The sequence below is a fragment of the Eschrichtius robustus genome, chromosome 12, assembly GCF_028021215.1.
Source record: "Eschrichtius robustus isolate mEscRob2 chromosome 12, mEscRob2.pri, whole genome shotgun sequence".
NCBI classification, from domain to species: domain Eukaryota; kingdom Metazoa; phylum Chordata; class Mammalia; order Artiodactyla; family Eschrichtiidae; genus Eschrichtius; species Eschrichtius robustus.
Window position 1 is genome coordinate 2,668,348 of NC_090835.1, and position 21,611 is coordinate 2,689,958.

Consider the following 21,611-nt stretch of genomic DNA (forward strand, 5'->3'; position numbering starts at 1 on the left):
CCTGCGTATGTGGCCCCGTTCCAGCCCTCTTGCATGAGAGAGGGACAGGATGCAGGGACCACAGACAGCTTCCCTGCTCACCACTGGGTCCCAGGCAGGGGCTGCCATGGGAGGCGCCCAGGACAAGGATCCTGGAGGAGTTTCAGCTAGAACATCCTTCAAAACTCCCAGGAATTCTGAAAGGTGGGGGGGGTCAACTTGCCCATCTCTTGTCCTAGGGTATCTGTTGTGTGTTCCAATAAGTCCCCAAGAATTTGCCCTGGAACAGAGGGTTCTCAAAGTGTGTTCCCTGGACCATCAGCATCACCTGGGAAACTGCAGATAACTGGTCCCATCCCAGACCTGCTGAACCAAACTCGGGGGATGGGGGAGGAGGGGTGCGGGGCAGCCAGCGCTCTGCATTTGCACAGGCCCTGCAGGGGATTCTGACTCTTGCTGCAACTGAGAAGCCCCTCCAGTCCACATAACCCACTTCCTGGTCTCTGATGGGGAAGCCCAGCCATGCTGGGCTGAGACTCTTGTAGACGATGTACCCAGTGATCAGAACACAGCAGCGGTGCATCAAGGATACACGTCATAATAAAATAATAAGGTAACGAGAGCAGCATTGCTCGGTGCTGCTTCAGGAGGCACTAGCGTCCTCCCTTGTTTAACATTCTGCAAATGAAAAAGGCCCTTTTAGGAAATAAATAGACCGACTCTGGATGGATCTTGCACCACATGATGTAACCCTATTTACAAAGCCCGAAGGCGATGAAGAGGAGGGCTTGTCTGGCGGACCCCTTCAACACCTCTTGTATTGCAGGACCTCACTACTTCTCAGAGGCACTGAACAAGGAAGCCTTTGCGGATGTGAAAGGTCCCCGTCTGTCCACAGGCAGAGGAAGGCTGCTCCTGGGGCCCCAATCCGGCCCTGCTGTCACCCGCTGAGGGTAAACGGGTCATCCTGTAGGCTGCCCTTCCATGGCCAGGAGGCCCACGTTCTCCTAGGAGACCCGGTCTCTGACCCCTCCCGACCCTGGCTGACCCCCCAGATGTGCTTCTGATTGTCAGAACCCCCCACTCCCACCCCATGCAGGGTCCAGGGAGGACCATGGAGCTCCGGGGGCGGTGGGTCCGAGCCCAAGATGACAAGGAGCCCACTGCCCTGCCTCCGAGCCCAGCCCATCAGGCAGCCCAGCATGCACTCGCTCTGGGAGGCCACGGCTCAGGGTGCGATGGGTCCTTTACCAGCTGAGTCTTGGATGCAGGAACCCCTGTCCCACACCCGTCCTTTTTCCAACCTCAGCACAATTTATCCCAGTAATTTCCAGCATTCCCGTCACCCGGGTTCTTTTCAGACATCGATTCCCTCAGCCAGCTCGTCCTCCCCACATCTTGTTCTGTCTAATAGGTTGGTTACTGGGCCGGGCGCATCTGCAACGCCAGCACCAGGCACCAAGGAGCGAGGGGAGAAGGCTGTGCCCCCTCTCCGTGCTGGGAACGCTGCCCATGGCCTCACAGACACCCCTCCTCCAGGCCCCTCTCTTCCCTCGCCTGCCCCACTGGGGGGGGGTGTCTGCAGGTCATCACTGGAGCTCCAGGCGGGAGGAACCCGGGCAGCCCCCTGACCACTGCAGCCCCCCAGCAGTGCCCGCAGTACAGAGTAGGGACTCCGTAAACGGGCCCGAGAGAAAGGAAGCCACTACTTAACGGCAGGCAGGCAGACGTCGGGAAATAAAAATATGGAAGGCAAGAAGCAACATTACACTTTTAAGGACGAAAGACTGAAAGAAAATATGAAGAACTAATTTGGGGTAACTGCCCTCTCACCTGTAATTCTCTGAACCTTCTGCGGGATGCCGTGCAAGACAGGGGCTTGCCAAAATTCATGTTCCCTGCAATGATGTCATCCCCTGACTTTCCTGTCTAGCAGCCAGTTAAAAATGACAGTGATGTGAATTGTATCTCAATTTAAAAAAAAACAAAAAAACACAACACAACCCATCAAAACAAATGGACAGTGAACTTCCACCCGGATGTCTTGTTCTCGGTGGACCTTTGCTGGCTCCTCCCCCATCTGTGCCCCCAGAGCATCTGTCTGGAATCCACTCCAGCCCTGTGGCACCCGATACCATCAGTCACGTAGGTGTGTTTATTTTTGGAGGCGCTTTCCATCTCATTATCACACAGATGCAAGAGAGGCAGCTTAACTACTTCCTGTCCGGGGGTATCTTTCACGTGCCCCATTCTTTTGACTTCTACCGTAGGTCAGTGAGCAAACCCCAAAGTTCTCTGGGTGTCTTGGGATGTGCTGTCCATCTGGGCCATGCACCAAAGGGTGAGCTCTGAATCCCTCTTTATTAAATCCCCTCTAACCTCCCTGGTGGGGGCACAGCTCCCCGCCCTCATCTGCCCTCACAAAGGGGCCACGCGCCCTGCCCTGGGAGAACAGAAAGCCCTTCTTGTGCTCCTCTGGGGCCCAGGACCACTCGACCCTGCAGGAGTGATTAAGGCCAAGGACCCGACAGCTTTGTGACTATCAGGCATTCTGTGCCTCAGTTTCTTCGTCCGTAAAACAGGGTATTAATGAAGCCCACCTCACAGAGTTGTTGGGTCATAATGTGAAAAGCACAACACCTAGGAAACTCTCACGACGGTCAGATGTTCCAGACTGTCTCCATCAGGCCACAATGTGTTCGAGACAGTGCGCCGGTGGAGAGGGTATTTCTGAGAGGCCCCTGTGGATGCCCTCTGGCCTTTCAACTTGTCTCCACTGCATTCCTCCTGAGGATGCAGGGACAGGGTCCTGAGAACACCACCGCTGAGCCATCTCCCCTTGAAGAGTCTCAGAAAGCCACACCCAGGTCCGTCCCTTTACTTTTAGACTCTGCTTCCCTAAAGTCTGCGGTGCACGCCAGGCTCTGGCCAGGACCCCCAGCCCAGCTTCGTACACAACCCGCCTGCATGTTGACAGGTGCAAAAGAGCCAGACACTGCACGCCCAGCACACGGGGAGGCCTGGGACTCCCAGTCTACTGCCCTTCAGCAGGGCACCCCGTGTGGGAGAGAACCGGGCCTCGGGGAAGGAGGGGCCTGTCCTCGGCTCTGAGGCCTCCCCCGGGGTGCAGCGCCCTGCCACACAGTAATGACTGACCAGACCCACTGCCTTCAGACTTTCAGACCCAACTGTGGACCAAGCCCAGGCTGCTTGGCTGCTGAAGCACCTACCCGCTTCTTAACTGATGCCCTGTATTACAGACAGAGCAGCCAGCAACCTGGGGGAAGCACCTGCCCAGACATGCGTCCAAGCGCTCGGGCCTAGAATGGGACACTCTTGTACCCGAGATACTAGATGACCTGTGCTCTGACCAAGAAATGTGTGCAAACTAAACAAAGAGATGATAACGATAATAATTCTTAGGAGGCTTGGTGCTGCATTAAGAACACTCACCACTGAAAATGCATCACATGTACGCGGCACTTTAGAATTTCCAGAAAAAATCCACGTCCATTAATTCATTCTGCCCTCAGCACAGGCAGAAAGGCCTCGAGGGCTCCAATAGAGAAACTGAGGCCCAAAAAGGAGCGGTGTCTTGCCAAGGCTGCCCAGCAGTCAGTGGCAGACCCACTGGCAAAACCCAGTCCAACGTGAAGCTCATGGCTTCGGACATTCTTAAAACAAAGGGATATAAACCCAAAAAGATGGAAAGCAGGGTCTCGAAGAGATATTTACACACTATGTTCATAGTAGCACTATTTACAACAGCCAAGAGGTGGAAGCAAACCAAGTGTCCATCAATGGCTGAGTGTCTAAAACGTGGTCTATACAGACAATGGAATGTTATTTGGCCATGAAAAGGAAGGACATTCTGACACCTGCTACCACATGGATGAACCTTGAGGACATTCTGCTCAGTGAAATAAGCCAGACACAAAGGGACAAATACTACATGATTCCACTTATACGAGGTCCCGAGAACAGTCAGATTCATAGGAACAGAAAGTACAAGGGTGGTAGTCAGGGTCTGGGGAAGGGGGATAGGGAGTCAGTGTTTTATGGGCACAGGGTTTCAGTTTGGGAACATGAGAAAATTCTGGCAATGGATGGTGGTGATGGTTGCACGAAATGTGAATGTAATCAACGTCACTAAAGTTAACACTTAAAAATAGTTAAAATGGTAAATTTTATGTTATGCCTATTTCACCACGATAAAAAAGGGGAGCAGTTGCCATGAGTACCAAGCTGAGCTGGTGACCCACCTGTAATCTTTCCTTGCCTGATCTTCTGCACCTTGTAGCGGATGGATGTCCCCACCATGAGGTAGACGTCATAAGCTGGGTTCAGAAGGATGTTCTCCAAAATCAGCAGCCTGACCTCTGCGGGGCGGACGTTCTTAGCATGAGGAAGAGAGAAAAGGTGAGGTGAGCCCGGAGTATGGGTCAGTGTGAGCAAGAGAAAAGGTCTTTGGAACTTTTCAGTCTGTTCATGTGGGCACGGGGAGGTTAGAGTGAGAACACAAGACAGCACCTTTGGACACCCCAGAACCCCAGGGGAGCCCTGTGGTACAGCAGGCAGCCATTTAGAGGTCATTGCCAAAGTATACCGAGCACATCACTTTACAGTATGTAGGTTGTAGCTCAATTTTAAATAGTAAGAAGTAAACAGAAAGAAAAGTGAGGAGCCAGGAGTGATGGCTATGGATACAGAGGCCACTAGGGGCCCAGGGGCTCCACCCACAAAAGCCCCAAAGGCCCGTGCTGGGGGCCGTACTCCTGCGTCCCACAGGACTGTGACGATTGGAGAGAATATTCTTGGCGGGACACCACCCCTAGGGCACTGCACAGATAGCAGACCGACACACGCCGGGCTTTCTGAGAAAGAGGCTTATCTGCCTGCGCAGAGGGGCCCACAGAGGGCTCTCAGGAACGGGGGTGGCGAGGGCACCGTCACAGCCCCTCTCCTCACTTGGGCGTGCCTGTTTCTTACAGAAAGGAGTATATACCCCCCTCTGGTGCCCTGACTCTGGCAGCTGCTGCCAGAGAACGTGTCTCCATGCCCATCTCTGGTGCCCAGCCATGGGCTCTTGGGTCCCGCAGGACCGGAACCAACGGAGAAAGAGTTCTTAATCAGCTACCAGCCCCAAGGCACAGCAGAGAAACCCGATCTTTCTGGAAAGAGGCCCATTAGCTAATCATCACGGCTGCACCTGAGGGGCGGCTTCTAATTAAACACACATCTAAGGGCTGACAGTAAACCCTTCCTGAGGCCTTGGGGGTTGGGGGGACATACCTTCATGCCCTCCCTCTGCCCCACTCCAGAGCACCGGCATCTCTAGGAGGGGGGCTCTTATACGTCTCTAGGACCCCAGCTCTTACACCTGGTACCCTGGGTTTCGCGGCTGCCGCCCAGGGGATGCCCCTGGATCACCTGGCCCTGGGGGCCCTTGGGCCCCACAGGACCGTCAAATCAGAGACAGCGCTTGGGCTACGACCCCCGACACTGCACACACAGCTGACTGACAGCGCCCCCCCCCCACCGCCGCCATCAGGTGGAAGAGGCCTACCTGCAGGAAAGAGGCTTTGGCCTGGAGGGCAGGTTTCAGGGTTGTCACGTGTAGGGTCTACAGAGGGGCTCTCGGGGAACGTAGGCTGGGGACATTATCTTTGTACCCCCCCATTGCCTCACTACAGCTCATGGCGTCTCCCAGAAAGGAGCCTGCACCCTTGTCTGGAGCCCCGATTCTTTGACTGCCGCCCAGGAGACACCGCCAGATCCTCTGGCTCTGGGGGCCAGGGAGGCTCTGCTCGCAACCCCAGAGGACTGTACATATGTGTGTCCTTTAAAAGCTGTCGTCTGGGGACTTCCCTGGTGGTCCAGTGCTAAAGAATCCACCTTCCAATGCAGGGGACGCGGGTTCGATCCCCGGTCAGGGAACTAAGATCCCACATGCCGCGGGGCAACTAAGCCCGTGTGCCTCAACTAGAGAGCCTGTGTGCCCAAAGTACAGAGCCCACGTGCTCTGGAACCCGCGCGCCGCAACTAGAGAAGAGAAAACCCGCACGCCACAACGAGAGAGAAGCCTGTGCGCCGCAACGAAGACCCGACGTGGCCCAAAAAATAAATAAATAAATAAATAAATAATAAGTTAAAATCGGGGAAAAAAATTAATTAGAAAAAAAAAAAAAGCTGTTGTCTGAGAGTCTGGCTTCTAACCAGTCTGGATCTGGATCTAGGTGCTGACTGAGATCCTCCCCTTCGGGACAGAGAAAGACAAATAACATATGGTCTCACTTACATGTGGAATCTAAAAAACACAACAAAACACCCAAGCTCACAGACACAGAGAACAGATTAGTGGTTGGCAAAAAGGGGGTGGGCAAAATGGGTGAAGAGGGTCAAAAAGTACCAACTTCCAGTTATAAAATAAATAAGCCCTGGGACATCCTGTATAGCATGGGGACTATAATTAACAATACTGTATTGCAAATTTGAAAGTTGCTAATGGCATAGATCTTAAAAGTTGCCATCACAAAAAAAATATACTCTGTAACTACATATAGTGACAAATGTTAACTAGACTTATTATGATCATTCTGCAATATATACAAATATAGAATCATTATGTTGTACACCTGAAACTACTATAATGTTGTATGTCAACTATACCTCAATAGAAAAAACCCAATAAGTTAAATAGTATCTTTGATACATTAAAAAAGAAAAAACCACCACACAGAGCACCCACCTTGGGCCGGGCTCTGAGGTGGGTGCTTTCCACAGGCAGGACAAGGCCGCCTTTGCAGCTCAGCGGGGGCCCGGTCCCAGCCCAGCCCTGTGCCCCCATGGTGCCCAGGACACAAGGAGACAAACTTCCCAAATACTAACTGTAATCCCAGGCACGTTGCAGGACTGCCCCGGACATGGCTGCCTCACGTTTCCAAAACCCTCCAGGATTCCCAAACTACGGCTAAACCGCTGAAGAGAGTGAATTCTCATCTGTCACTTTAGAAATTAATCAGCAGATGTACCGCAAACTTCCTGCTTGGGCTCCAGGAACCAGGCAAACAAGAGGAAGACCCCAGGTCTGCAGCACAAAAGGAGGCCCAGGCAGGGCAGACCTGAGCCCACAAAAACCGGGAAGGAACCAGGCCTTGGCTAAACCTACTTCTCGCTGTCCTTTCTGCCCCTGCCCCGCCTCCACTCCCAAAATGCGGCTTTGATGGAGAAGCAGGTGCTGGTGAGGCCAGACGACGTGGGGAGGGTGGGTTCTGGAGTCCGAGCCCTACACACGTGGGACCAGGCAACCAGTGTCAGGGCTCAAGGTGGGGCACAGGGTGAAATGGCTGGCGGACCCTGGGAGTTCCAAAGGCTCGGATGTGTCTCTACAGCAGGACAGTGGAGCTCACTGAAGATAAGCTAGTTGATGCCAACTCCACTGCTTCCGGACCTCCCTGGAAATTGAGGCGAGAAGATGCCTTGTGACTGTAGAGGTGGCGGCTCTGGTGCCCCGGCCACCTGTTCCTAAGCCGTGGCTCACACCAGACACCGTTCGCGGTAGGGCATCTCCTCTCTGCTACTAAATATGTGAGGGAACCAGTCGTCCAGATCCCGCCCCGGAGCGCAGGTGCCCGCCTGCGCCCACCTTGTACACGGCCTCCTGGATGCGTGCCTTCAGCTTGGAACTCCCCGTCTTCATCCCGGACACCAAGATGGTGTCCCCCTGCTTGGCCGCCTTCTCCATCTCTGAGATGTAGGAGGGAGGGATGTACGTGGACTCCAAAAAAGTCAGGATGCTGGAAAAGGAACGTGCGGTCAGACCTGATGCGTGGAACCCAGGAACCTCACACACTCACTCTCCGAAGCTCCTCTGCGTGGTGCCAGACCCCATGTAAGTGGTGCTGACCTAGTCGGTGCTGCCTAGAAACCTGTCCCTGAAATGTCCTACATCAGAATTGCCAACGTCCCTGTGAAACAGGCAGATTCTCGGCCCTGGCCCGGCCCTTGGTCTGCACGAAACCTGGGGATCTGCATTTTATAAAAACCCCAATGTGATTATGATAAAAGGCAGGCACTGAAATTTGAAGACCGCCCACTTAGTCGAAATGTTTTGGTCTCACAGACGTGAAAGGTGAGGCTCACGGAAGCTGAGAGCAGGCCCAGGACCACAGGCCCAGCCAGGGCTCTCCAGGGCTCCCCACGCGTCCCAGCCCCCTTCCTTGGCCAGCTCCTGCATCTGGGAAATGGTTCAATGACCACGCCCTCAAGTGTTCGGAATAGGGAATCACATCAAGTCCTACCTTCCCTGGGGTTAGGCTGTGGGGAGAAGGGAGGGGTGGGACCCCCAGAGCACGGGCTGGTAAGCGGGGCCAGCCTGAGTCTCTCCCTGGCAGCCTGCGATTTACAGATAAGCCCCCCGTTCCACCCGAATGAGAGCAGTCAGTTGGACACGCTTTCATTCTCCCCAAGATCTGCCGGGTGCTATACTACACAGTGATTTATTTCCTTGCCCAGTTTTACGAGGTGTCACACGCTGTATTTTATGAAAATCCAGGACACTCTGGTTCCAGCACCCCTTAGCACCTTGGACTTCGGTCAGCATTCGGCTTACGTACTGGGTGCTTGGAAGCTCCGGGGGCCGTCAGGGCAGGAAACAAGCCTGGTGGCGCGAAGCGGGGCAGGCAACCAGCATCCCCTGAACATCTAGTATGTGCCGGGCCCAGAGAGGGGCCCTCACCCCCGTCAACGTGCTCGCCCACCCTGCCACCCTCAGAGGTGGGCACAGTGACACCTCCATCTGCTGCAGGAGGAAGCTGGTGCTCAGGTGGTCACAGTCTTTGATGACGGCCACAGGCAGGACATCACAAGGCCAGGACCGGAATGCAGGTCTCTTGGACCTAAAGCCCACATTCCCGGCTTACTGAGACCCCAGAAATTCCACAGCTCAACCAGAGACAGGGGCTGACAGCCCAGCCCCCAAAGAGCTCTGACCCAGGAGGGCAACCCGGCTTGCACAGCGTCAGGGCATGAGGGTGCCCGCCGTGGAAATGGCCGTGAGCTGAGTCTGGATGTGTCCTGGAACCCTGAGCTGGACTTCTGAAGGTGTAAACAAAAGGCCAGACTTGTAACTCCCCACAAAGTACTTATCAGTTGCAAGGGAGTAAGAAAGTGACTTCAGAGCAGGGCACCTGGCAGACCCCACCCTACCCAAGTGATGACAGCGAACAAAATCATTGATGGACCAACAAAATCACGATACGACGCAAGGAGAATACGGAACCTCGCCTCTGTGATGTTCCTGCAAAGATGCAGAACTCTGGGTCTAATCAGGAGGAAAGTCAGATAAACCCGAAATGGGGGAAGGTCTGTAAAATAACTGGACTACCGTCTTCATGAGTGCAACGTCCCAAAAGTCAGAGAAGGACCGAGAAACTCTCCCACGCGGACGGAGACTAGGAGAGACAGGACAACATGCGGCAGGTGACCCTGGGGGGCATGTTCTGCTACAAAGGATACAATTGGGATAAACTGGCAAAACTGGAACGAGGTCTGGTGACTGCGGGCATCAGTGTTAATTCCCTAACTGTGATGACCGTCTTGTCGATGTGCAGGAAAACGTCCTCAGAGGTAGTAAATGCACATTAAAATAACTGGGGGTTACGGGCACCAGGGTGGCACTTGCTCTCAGATGGTTCGGGGAATCCACTTTCTGTACTACGCTTGCAACTTTTCTGTAGGCTAAAAATTGCTGCAAAGTTTTTAAAAAAATAAGTCTTCCTCCCCCAAAAGGGACTATACTCTTTAACATTTTTACAATACAGCATGAGGCAATGCAGCATAGCAGGGGATATTAGCCCAGACCTTGGGTCTGCACCAGCACTGGCCAGCAGAACCTTCTGTGATGGAAATGCTCCACGTCTGCCCTGTCCAGTATGTGGTAACACCAGCCACACAGCTAACGAGCCCTTGACACGTGGCCAGTGCACCAAGGATCTGAATTTTCCACTGTACCTAGTCTAAATTTAAACAGCCAGGATAGGGCTCATGGCTACCACACTGCACTGTGAGAATCTATACAGATCTGAGTTCAAGTTCCAGCTCCGCCCCTTACCAACCTAAGGCACGTGGACAGTGTTACAGAAGCCACACGGCTGTTGGGGGGACCGGCTGAGTCAAGATGGGTAACGAGTCCGTCTCACAAGGAGTCCGCCTGCAGGCCCACCTCCACCCCCGTGCTGGGGAAGGCAGCCTCCTGCGCCTGGAAGAGGTCACTGCAGGAAGGTCACCCCAGCCGGAACTGTCTCCCCGTTAGCTCACCCGCAGTGGGGCCGCACCCCACCCCTCGCCTGCACCCTGGGACAGCTCCCATTGTCTGGGACAAGCTTTCTCTTCTGCAGCTGGACAGCCCAGCCTCCTCGACGGAGTCCCACAGAACACACCCCCGTCGGCTGCACAAGCAGCAAGGTTCCCGCACAACCGTGTGAGCCGAGGGGGATGAGGACGGGGATGATGATGATGGAAGTCCCCAGCCCACACGGAGCCGAGCGACAACCCCCTTCCCGCCTCCCTTCCAAGGCAGGCGCCTCTTACCGGAGCGCGTTGTGGGTGTCTGAGTACCCGTCGGCCTCTGTGTCCTTCACGATCATCCAGTCAAAGACCAGCCCGGCCAGGGTGCTGAACGTGTTTCCTGTAGGAGCAGGAGGAGAGGGGCGCACCCGAGTTAACCCCCTGGTGCCAGGGGGAGGGGAGATGCACCAGCCCCTGCAGAGCAGGTGGCACTGCCTGCAGCCTCCAGCCTCCATTTAGCAGGGAGGGAGGGAGGGGAAACGAGGCTTAAAGGATCAGGGTCACGTGACCGTGAGGGCTGAGCCGGCGTGAGCCCCGGCCTCTCGGGGGGAACCGTGTCCTTCCCGCTGTACCTCCTGCCTATGCGCACCCATCACCCCTCACGTGGGTAAGTGCTTTATAGTTTAGATGGTGGTTCTTGAGACTGTCACTCACTCCCCCTCACCACCTCCCTGTGCTGGGAAAGGAACCCAGGCCGTCTGGTTTCATGTGCCCATCCCTGTCCCTCGGCCGAGACCCCAAGTCCCGGGTGGAGGAGGTGGACGCTCGCACAGCCGGCCTCGGCTCTGAAGCCCTGGCTGCCGTCCGCATGCCTTGGACCAGACGCCAGAACACGTGGAGCCTGGCACGTGACTGGCCGACCGTTCCCGGAGGAGCAGGACTCAGGGTGGGTCTGAAACCCTCCGTAAACATCTTCTCAGGGTAAGTGCAACACCTGGTGCTATGCAGACACCCGGGAACAGGGCAGGAGATGAAAACTGGGGGCTCAAAGGCCTGATCTGCTGGGAACTGTGGTTTGCTTTTTCCCCAGGTGATGTTGATTTTACATTTTTTAACTGGCTCCCATCATTTCAAATTAAGAAATGCAGTATACTACATATCCAACTTCCAAGTTCAAAAGTCTGAAGACCCAGCTGTACGGGCCCTGCTCCCTCTGGCGACGAGAGGCTGGCTCAGCCTCTCCAGCTGGTTTGCCCCACTCCCCACCACACCCTATCGCCCACACCCACTCCACCTCCATCATCTACATTCCTGCCTGGCCAGCTCCCAAAACAGAGCATCTGGGGCCTAGGAAAGCTCTTTCTTCAGTGCAAAGGGCAGAGCTTTTAGAGTCAGGCCACACCCCACCTCTGAGGTCTCAGGGCTGTTGAGAAGATCGAAAGGAGAAAGTGCCCCCAGCGAGGTGCCTGGGGGGTGCCAGCCAGCTCAGGGGCAAGTACGGTTCACCACGGCCTTCTGAGGACGAGGAGACCGAGGCTGGGGGAGGCCTCCTTGGGTCTCTTAACCTGGAAAATGGCGACAGGAAACCCTGTGTTCATCCATTTCAGTGGTTACGCTTGGAGCTCTGTTTTTCAGAGTCAGAATCCCTGCATCTCTGTCATGTTCGGATGTGAGGGGAGGGATGAATGTGGGATCATTCCTGGAGCAGAAAGCATCCTTGGGCTTCCAGAAGTTTCACCCACATGGGCAGGCGCGCCTGCAGGACCAGCTGCCTCATTTGCAGGGCTCTAGGCAAATGAAAACTTGGGGCTCCTCATTCCAAAAGCAGGGAAAGCACCAGAAGGAGGCAAGTCAGACTTGGGAGAGTTGGAAGGAGACAGAGAAAGCCCCAGGCATGGGGCTGGCTGAGGGGGTGCTCCCTTGGGCAGGTAGGGATACTCTAGGGTGAGTGCAGACCCTTAGAGGTACCCAGAGGCCCTGCCCTGCAATTTGGGGTACACATGGATGTGCCAGTTACAGGGGTCCCCTCCTGCCAGACACTGGACCAACACACTGTCCTAGCTGAGCAGGCTCTGTGGAAACTGAGTCAGGCATCTCTCCTTCCCGCCCTGCTGATGCCCACGCTAAGCCCCTGTAGCCTGTGCATGGATATGCTAGGAAACCAGATGAGGGTGGGTGAGAGGCTCACTCCGGCCAAAATGCAGCCTCTAGAACGGACGTGCCCTGGGACAGGGATAGCCTCTGCCACGCTCCACCCCGACATACCCTGGGGACACGGGCCCATCCCAGGCCCCCGCTGGGGATGGAAGGTGGCCGTAGTCACAGGACAAGGATGGGGAGGGAGAGGACAGGCAGGACCCAGGACACGAGGGGACAGGGCACAGGTGGCCAGGAACCCAGCCCAGGAGGCAGGGAGGTGGCAGGGAAGCAGGATCTCAAATCACTGAGGCTCCAAGTCCCATCAGACCCCACTCCCAAAACACGAGTACAAAAATAAGTTTATTAAAATTTCAAGACGGCAACAGTGGAGCATGAAACCAAGCCTGGGGACCTTTGGAGCACGAGGCCCTGTGTGAAGCTGGCCCTGACGTCTGGGGGACAAAATAAAACCACAGGAGATGGCATGTGACCTGACTACAACTCCCAGAGCAGACAGTGAGCAAGGGCACCTTCCAGCGAAACAGGCTCCAAGACCCACACATTCAGCAGGAATTTGCAGGCTTGGAGGTAGGGGCGGTTCAAGAAGCTTCTGCCTAGAGTTTTGCCTTGTCTGTTTGAAAAGTAGCTATTATGTACCCCTGAAACTAACACAACATTGCTAATCAACTATACTCCAATATAAAGTAAAAATTTTTTAAAAGCAGCTATTGGACCTACTGTGTGCCAAGTGCTCATATTAACAAGGAAATCCCAGGGCCCAGTCTCCGGAGGCTGCACCCCCTGTCCTGGTCCCAGGAGGGCAGCCGGAAAACATTAAGCAATTCAACTTAACAGACATTTGCTGGATGCCCGCTGGGCCCAAAGTCCAGTGTCAAACAAAGAATGAAGTGATCCCAATTTTGCCCAAGTGCGGAGCCTGACAAAGAGTAAAAAGTGCCCCGTGCCCCAAGGCTGGGCCTGCGAATCACTGACGGATTTCAAGGAGGGACACACTCCACCTTGGGAGAGCCCTGGAGGAGAAAATATCAGAGGGGATGCCCAGAGGGGCTGCGCTTCGGAAAGCAGGGATCCGGAAGTGGGAGTGGAAGGTGCTCTGAGTGGGAGGTGAGGCGGGGCATTAGGGGGACCGGAGCCACCCAGCACTACCCGGGCACCAGGTACATGCGGGCTGGGAGAGAACTCTTAAAACATTAACTGGAGGCAGGAACCCTGCAGATGGCCTCAGGCCAATAAAGTAGACTCCAGCCCCTGGTGCAGACCACGGTGCCCAGGAAAAATGCAGCAGTTGGAGACAGGCAGCGTGGCCTAGTGGACAAGAGTCCCAGCCCCTGCTCTGCCGCCCACAGGCTACATGACCCTGGGTGAGTCACTGAAGCTCTCTAGGCCTCAGCTTCCTTGTCTGTACAATGGGCTAATATATAATTACCATCCACCCTCATGGGATAAAAGACTGCACTTAGGGCTGGGCACCTAATAATGTTTGCTGAGCCACAAGCAGGGTAAAAACCAAACAGGCACCAACCTAGATAAGGTACATCCCTTCTGAGACTGTGGGGCCCTCCAAGGTTATGAAGGTCAAGTTCATCTTTACAAAGAAGACTGACCAGTAGGGAGGATACAGGCTCAGGACAAAGGAAGAGGGGATTTCTAAGGAACTAGTCCAGGTGCTTCTGGGTGGGGACACCCTCATAGTGAACGGGGAGGCAGGGAGTGAACCACCTGGCGCCACAAAGGTGGGCCTTGATCTGGGCTCTTCCTGAAAGGCCAGTGTATGCAGGCCTGGGTGAGCCGGGGTTCCCCCCGGAAGTGGCCACATGCACCACCAAAACCTTAGGAGTGGGAGGAGTGTGAAACGTGATCCCCTAGGGCCACGGGGCACCTGTCCCACACAGGAAGGCCAGGCAGCCACCTTCCATGCCTGACACGTCCACCAGCTGCCCAAGGGGAAAACCCAAAGTGACTTGAAAACGAATAAACTGTAAAAAAAAAAAAAAAAAAAAAAAAAAAAAGATGGAGAATAACAAGTGTTGGTGAGGATTTGGAGAAACGGGAACACTCATGCATCGCATCGCTGGTGGGGATGTGAAACGGCACAGCCACTGTGGAAACGCTCTCCGGCTGTTCCTCAGAAAGGTACATATAGAGTTGCCCTTTGACTCAGCAATTCCACTCCTGGGTGTAGACCCAGGGGAAATGAAAGCCTATGTCCACACAAAGACTCGAACCCATGTTCACAGCAGCACTACTCACAACAGCCCGAAGGTGGCAGCAACCCAACTGTCCATCAACTGATGGATGGATAAACAAATGTGGTCCATCCATACACTGGAACATCACTCAGCCACTAAAAGGAACGAAGCACTGCCACAGGCTACAACATGGGTGAACCCTGACAACACGCTCAGTGAAAGATGGCAGACACCAAAGACCACACACTGTATGATTCATTCATATGAAATGTGCAGAATAGGCAAATCTATATGCACAGAGAGTAGATGAGTGGCTGCCAGGGGCCGGAAAGAGGAAAGCGCAAGAACTGACTGCTAATGGGTGTGGGGTTTCATTTTGTAGTGATGAAAATGTTCTAAAATTAGACAGTGGTGACGGTTGCACAACTTTGTGAATATACTTTTAAAATAAACCACTGAACTGTACACTTTAGATGGGTAAATTTCATGGTATATAAATCTCGATAAAAATAAACAAAACTTGGGTCATGGGGAGGGGATAGATTGGGAGTTTGGGATTGACATGTACACACTACTATATATAAAGTAGATAATCAACAAGGACCTACTGTATAGCACAGGGAATTCTGCTCAATACTCTCTAATAACCTATATGGGGCAAGAATTTGAAAAAGAATAGATACATGTATAACTGAACCACTTTGCTGTACACCTGAAACTAACACAGCATTGTAAATCAACTATACTCCAATATAAAATAAAAATTTTTTTAAATAAACAAAACTTTCTTTTTTAAGTGACAAGACAGGAAATAGACCAGAGAGGTTAAGAGCAGGGCTTGGCACACTACGGCCCTTGGGCCAGATCTAGCGCCCACCAGTTTTTGTGAATAAAGTTTTATTAGAACAGCTACACCCATTCATTCCACACTGTCTGTGACTGTTTTAGAGCCACGCTGACACAACTGAGTAGTTGCTGCAGAGACCGTCTGGCCGGCAAAGCCTAAAACAATTCCTAGCCAGCCCATCAGGGAAAACACGTGCTGACTCCTGGCTGAGAGTGGACTCGGGACCCAGCCAGGCCGGAGCTCAGATTCTGGCTCTGCTGCGTACGAAGGACTAGCATGTGTGTGTGCCTGGTCTGTGTGTGTCTGTGTGTGCACGTGTGTTCTCTCTCAGTCTCCGCTCCTGGAAGTGAAACGAGTCAGGACAGGTGAGGCGCCCAGAGACGCCTGGCTCCAGTAAGCAGCATATGACCCCCGTCACCGCGTCGGGCAGGTGAGCTCCCATCAGCCCGCTGCACAAACCCCTCCTCGGTGCCCTCTGCCTCAAGACCACACCTGACACAAGGCCCCTTTACATCCTGCATCCCTTGGCCTCTCCAATTTCAGTCTCAAGGATGAAACAGGGTCCCCGCCTGGCAGACCCCACATCCCTCAAGGCTCAGTCAAACATCCCGCCTTCTAAGAAACTGTTCTGACCCTTGACCTCCAAGCCCCCTGGAGTTGCTCCCCCACCCAGTGGTCCCTTCACACTTTGCACCCAACATGATTACAAACCGCACCTGCCGGGATGCATGTGGGGCCTGATCTACACGTGGACCCCCCGGCCTGAGATGCTAGGGGCAGAGGCCCAGTGTGCCCGCCCCACCACAGCAGTACCCCAAGACCTGGCAGACCCAAAGGCAGAAGACACTCCATGGCCACCCAGCGCACTGAGCGCCCACCACACACCAGGCGGGGCTGACCCTTCACGCTCACTCACCAGGTCCTCGTGACCAGGTAAGAATCATTATGGCAGTTTCACAGATCAGAGGGGAGTTCAGAGAAGCTGGGCAGCTTATCCGATGAATGAATACAGAGCGGAAGGAAGGCTCAGACAGATGCTTCGAAACACTGATTCTGCCCCCAAGGGACATTTGGCGATGGCTGGAGAGATTTTTGGTTGTCACAGCTCAGTGGGTGCTACTGGCGTCCAGTGCATAGAGGCCAGGGATGCTGGCAAACACCCTAAAATGTACTGGACAGTCCCCACCACAAAGACTTATCCACCCAAACGTCAATCCTGCCTAGACTGAGAAACCCTGATCTATAACAATGTTTTTAAGAAGCCGGGGCAGGGGGGCTAGAGTGGTCAGGGGAGATTTCAAAGACAAGGTGAGTCCTGGCTTGGACTTGAAGTTTTAGAAGATCCTTCGTCTGGAAGATGCCTTTTGCCTGACCTACTTTCTTCAACAAGAACCTTAACCTACAAATTTTCCCTTCGTTCCTTGACCGAGAGGTCAGGCTACAGCCAAGACGGTCTGCCAACCAGCAGAACAGACCTTCTACAAAGAATCCCAGCCCAGAACAAGCCAACGTTCTGCTACGAAGTGAAGGAAGGTACGTGGGGCCGGAGGCATAGACGCGCTCTCTTCCACACCCACACACACACACAAGCGCGCATGCGTAGGCTGCAGTCTGGATCAGGAAGCCAGCCCCAGACCTCAGAGCCTCTGTTGTTCACAGCAGTGACCCCGTGAGCCCCTCCCAGCTGTGCACAGGCACGGAGCTGGCCTCCAGGCCCTGTGGAGAAGTGGCCGTGGCCTCGCTGCCACCGCGGGCCCGGCGTCCACTTAGAGGTGGTCCTGACCTCTTCCACGTTGCCCCCCTGGCCGGAGCAGCCCCCCTTGGGGGAGAGCGGGCCGCACACGAGGAGAGGAAGAAACAGAGCCCGCCAGGCCAGCGGCCTCACCTTCCGAGTCCAGGGCCTGGATCTTAAGCTCCAGCGGGGAGTCCTCCAGGTAGAGCTCGCGGGTGGTGGAGACGATCTGAATGCCGTGGATGAGGTCCACGATGGCGTCGCAGCGCAGGACCTGGCCGGTGGCTGCAGGGGCGGGAACACAGCGTCAGCCGGAGGGCCGCCACCCCACCTCCAGCGCCTCATGGGTTGGGTGGTCTTATTCTTTGGCAAAGACAAGTGAAACCAACAATCCCCCCCCCCCAAAAAAAACGGGGCTGGAAGAACCGAGTCGACCCTCAGGAGCTCCACGAGGCCCGAGAGTCAGCACGGACGTCCAGGAAGTAAGGGCCTTCCAGACACTTTCATTGCCCATCTTGTACTTTTCCACCGCGAGCGCCAGCGTTTAAAGCTGTGTGCAAAACAACTCTTCCTAGAATTCCTAGTTTTGTTCAGAGTGTAACCACTGAGCTAAACGACAAGGGTTCTGGTATGATGAGTCAGCACCCAAAGAACGATGCTGTTCTGAATGCCTGTCCCTACCCTGAGATCAGCAGTTACACCCGGAATCTGTGTGTTTGTGTGTGTCTGTGTTTACACTGCAGTTTTTGCACAAGACTATCAACTACACTATAGTATAAAAAAAGTGTGCACGTCTACACGGATTTTTTACCTGCTCCATCAATAAGACACATAAATGGCATTACCTGGAGAATCCTCTAATGTAAAAAATAACAGCCTGTGACACAAACTCATTCTGACCATTCTCCAGGCACCACATAACTACTTGTACACCCTTAACTTTGTGAGAAAGCCATTCAGCCCCAGTTATCAAAAACCTTAAAAATATTCATAGGCTGTGACCCAGTAAAGCTGGGAATCTATCCTTGGCAGGAAATAACCTGAAAGAACCCAAAATTGTTCCCTGAATAAAGCTATTTATTTTCCTATATAACACTGAAACAAACATCTGAAAACAATCTGAGTGCCTCATATAAGGGAAGGCTTATAGCACAACCTCTGGTTAAGAATATTATTCGGCCATTAAAAATAATTCTATAATAAAATGGGAAACTTTTCATACCATGTTAGGTGGGGGAAGAGCGTGACAGAAAATTCATTGTTTTCTAAGCATCTTACGACCATAGTATGGCAAATGAAACATGGGGAAGTGAAACATTGCACAACTTTCTTCATTTTGAATCAACGTCCATTAAGAGTTATTTTGGTAGCAAATAATAACTTAGAAATGAAAGCCGGCCTCCACGGGAGGGAAAGCAGGACAAGGTGCTGGCAGGGGGGGGACCAGGGCTCATGTTGCTTGCTCAGCGTCCCCCCAGCTCCATGGGCGTCCTCAGACCCAACAAGAGAAGGGAAAGCGTGGCCGTGGGCTCTTCCGTCCCTGTGGCCCAAGGTCTCAGCGGGGCGTTTGCAGCCCCTCGGCCCCCATCCCCACCAGGGGCCGCGCGGGGCCCTGGGAGGCCTTACTGACGTCCTCCGCGAAGACGATGCTGGTCAGGCGAGAGGGCTGGGACAGGCGGGCCTGCACCACGGCCTTCCGGGAGCACTGCTGCTCGCCCAGGCCCAGCGGCTCGATGCTGGCCACCTCCGGCCGGGTCGATGACCTGCGGCGAGAAGAAGAGAATTCACCCTCTGGAGCCACCGGAGGAGAGGCGGGGCTGGGACCAGGAGCCAGAGCCGCAGCCCCCATCTGTCCCAGACTCGCAGGACGGAGGGGCCAGGCTCCACCAGCTTCAAACCCAGAGGAGACAGGCGGCCGAGGCCCCTCTAGTAGGAGCAGGACATCCTGAGGGTGTGGACCTCCCCTCCCACCTCACCCCCACCCCGGCCCTGAACATATCACACAGGCAGAGAGTCACTGCTCTGGACACTGGAAAACACCTCCATGTTCAACAGTCACCTGACAGGACTATTCCACGGAACTGGAAATAACTACTGGTGGACAGAGTGCCTACGGTCCCTGGGGAGGAGGAGAGGCCAGGTACCTGCTGACCTCTAGGCCGGACCTGGCACACGGCAGCCTCCCAGACGGTCACCTCCATCCCCAACAGGCCCTACAAACCCAGAGCTCACCGACGGGAACCTTGGCAACAGGCACATACATGGCCCAGCGCACGGGGCCAAGGTTACAGGGAAGGTGGGCGGAAGGGCAGGTAAACACACACAGAGACGGAGCTGTAAAATCCATGAGATGACTTCCCACGGACACTCGGGCCTTGGAATAAACAGCTGCAGGGAAAGCATGACGGAGAGGCACCCAGGGTCAGAGCACGGTTTCTCATCTGAGACCGGGGCTAACAGCAGTTCCCGGGGGAGTGAAATGGGACAAGTCGGGAGGAGCAGAGCGGACACTGCATTGTTGCGTGAGCGCGGACCACTAGCGTCACTGTAGACGGAGCTGGGGAGGGTCTCTGAGGGTGGCCCCTACTCAACACCATGCAGAGGTCTGGAGCTTCAGGGAGGGCCCTGGGGTGGGAGTAGCTGGTGAGCTCCAAGAACAGAGGCCGGTGCCATCTGGGCCCTGGGATATGGGGGTGCTGAGGTCAAGGAGATGGGGTGCTGAGGTCAAGGAGATGGGATGTGAGGTCAAGGAGATGGGGTGCCGAGGTCAAGGAGATTGGGGTGCTGAGGTCAAGGAGATGGGGTATGAGGTCAAGGAGATGGGGTGCTGAGGTCAAGGAGATGGGGTGCTGAGGTCAAGGAGATGGGGTGTGAGGTCAAGGAGATGGGGTGCTGAGGTCAAGGAGATGGGGTGCTGAGACTGGGGAGACATTGGAGGCCGCAGTAAGGAGCTTAGATTTATTCTGAGGGCGATTTCCACTTTTCAGAGCAGAGAGTCAGGGCTGCCTTCAGTGAGCTCTGGGCGGGGAGGCCCCAGGGAAGGGCATCCGAGGTTCCTAGGGCTGCATTCAGCGCGGTGCCCAGCACAGAGCGGGCACTCCCGAGTCACGGCTGCCATCCCCTCCCTTTGCTTTAACTCCCCGGAGCATCAATGTTCTCGGTTATTCAGAAGGAAACTTGTGAAAACAGCCTGGTGTTAAAAAGCAATGGTGTGAAACACACCCAGACAGACATCTCCAAGTCGACGCAAGTATCCCCGGGGCCAGGCAGGCACAGCAGCCTCTCCAAACTCACTAAGGATGCTTGGATGGCACAGACACCACGGGCACATGCTGAGTGCACCAACACCTCTACTCTGAGAATAAACTCACCCACAGTTGAGGAAAGAAATCTAAGCCACCAGGGAAATGCACTTGTGGTCCCTGCACTGAGAGACTTTCTCTGAGAAAAGAGCATTTCAGAGACCAAGGGAGACAACAAAGGGGACAGGAACACACGCCTAGGCAAGGAGGTGCGAACAGGTCCCCGGGCACACCCTGGCACCACACTACTCAATGGCAGCAGCTTTGTTGCTCCAAGATGATTCTGAAGGGCATCAGACCTCCCCACTCATGCACACACGTGCACACAGACAAACAAAACTGACATGGAAACAAGAACAAAACAGAAAATGCACACAGATCAGAGCAGACTGAGGAGACAAACGTGATGGAGGATCCTGGTTTGGACCCAGGAACAGAAAAGGAACCTCAGTGGATAAACTGATGAAATCCAAGTAGTCTTGAGTTTAGTTAAGTCATGTACCAGTCAGTGTTAATGTTTTTCCTTTTCTCAATATTCATGGTTTTGAAGGATGCTGACTTTAGGGGAGGCTGGGTGAAGGGTACACAGGAACTCTCTGTATTGTCTTTGCAACTTTCCTATAAATCTAAAATTATTCCAAATTAAAAAAAAATTTTTTTAAATGACAGGGTGTGTGAAGGATGAATAATCCGAGCACAGAGGATTTTTAAGGCAGTGAAACCATTCTGTGTGATACTCCAACGATGATACAAGTCATTACACATTTGTCTACACTCGTAGAATCAATGCCAACCATGAACCGTTACATGAAATATGGGCTTTGGGTGATAATAATGTGTCCACGTAAGTTCATCAACTGTAACTAATGCACCATCTGGTGGGGGATGTTGATGGTGGGGGACGCTGAGGGTGTGCTATACAGCAAATCGCTGTCATTTCGGCTCAATTTTTTAACAAATCTAAAACTGCTCTAAAAAATAGTCTTTTTTTAAAAATAAGACCATTCATCGTTTGTTCCTGCTTCTACCTTTGAGAAACAGTGTGGCGTGTCTTATTCAGTGGCCCCTGGGTTCCCTGGGGATCTGGGCTCCCGTCTGGGCTGTAAATCTGCCCT

At 53.9% G+C, this 21,611-nt stretch overlaps 1 protein-coding gene across 1 annotated transcript in view; it reads right to left on the reverse strand.

Annotated features, from left to right (window-relative positions):
- Window positions 1–21,611, reverse strand: part of NUP210 (nucleoporin 210) — a 103,346-nt gene that overhangs the window by 67,711 nt on the left and 14,024 nt on the right. The window contains exons 2-6 of the mRNA XM_068558107.1: window positions 18,821–18,957; window positions 17,348–17,479; window positions 10,570–10,666; window positions 7,625–7,775; window positions 4,242–4,374 (exon numbers count right to left, since the gene is read on the reverse strand). Coding sequence (XP_068414208.1) covers window positions 4,242–4,374; window positions 7,625–7,775; window positions 10,570–10,666; window positions 17,348–17,479; window positions 18,821–18,957 — 650 coding nt within the window. The remainder of the gene's footprint in view (window positions 1–4,241; window positions 4,375–7,624; window positions 7,776–10,569; window positions 10,667–17,347; window positions 17,480–18,820; window positions 18,958–21,611) is intronic.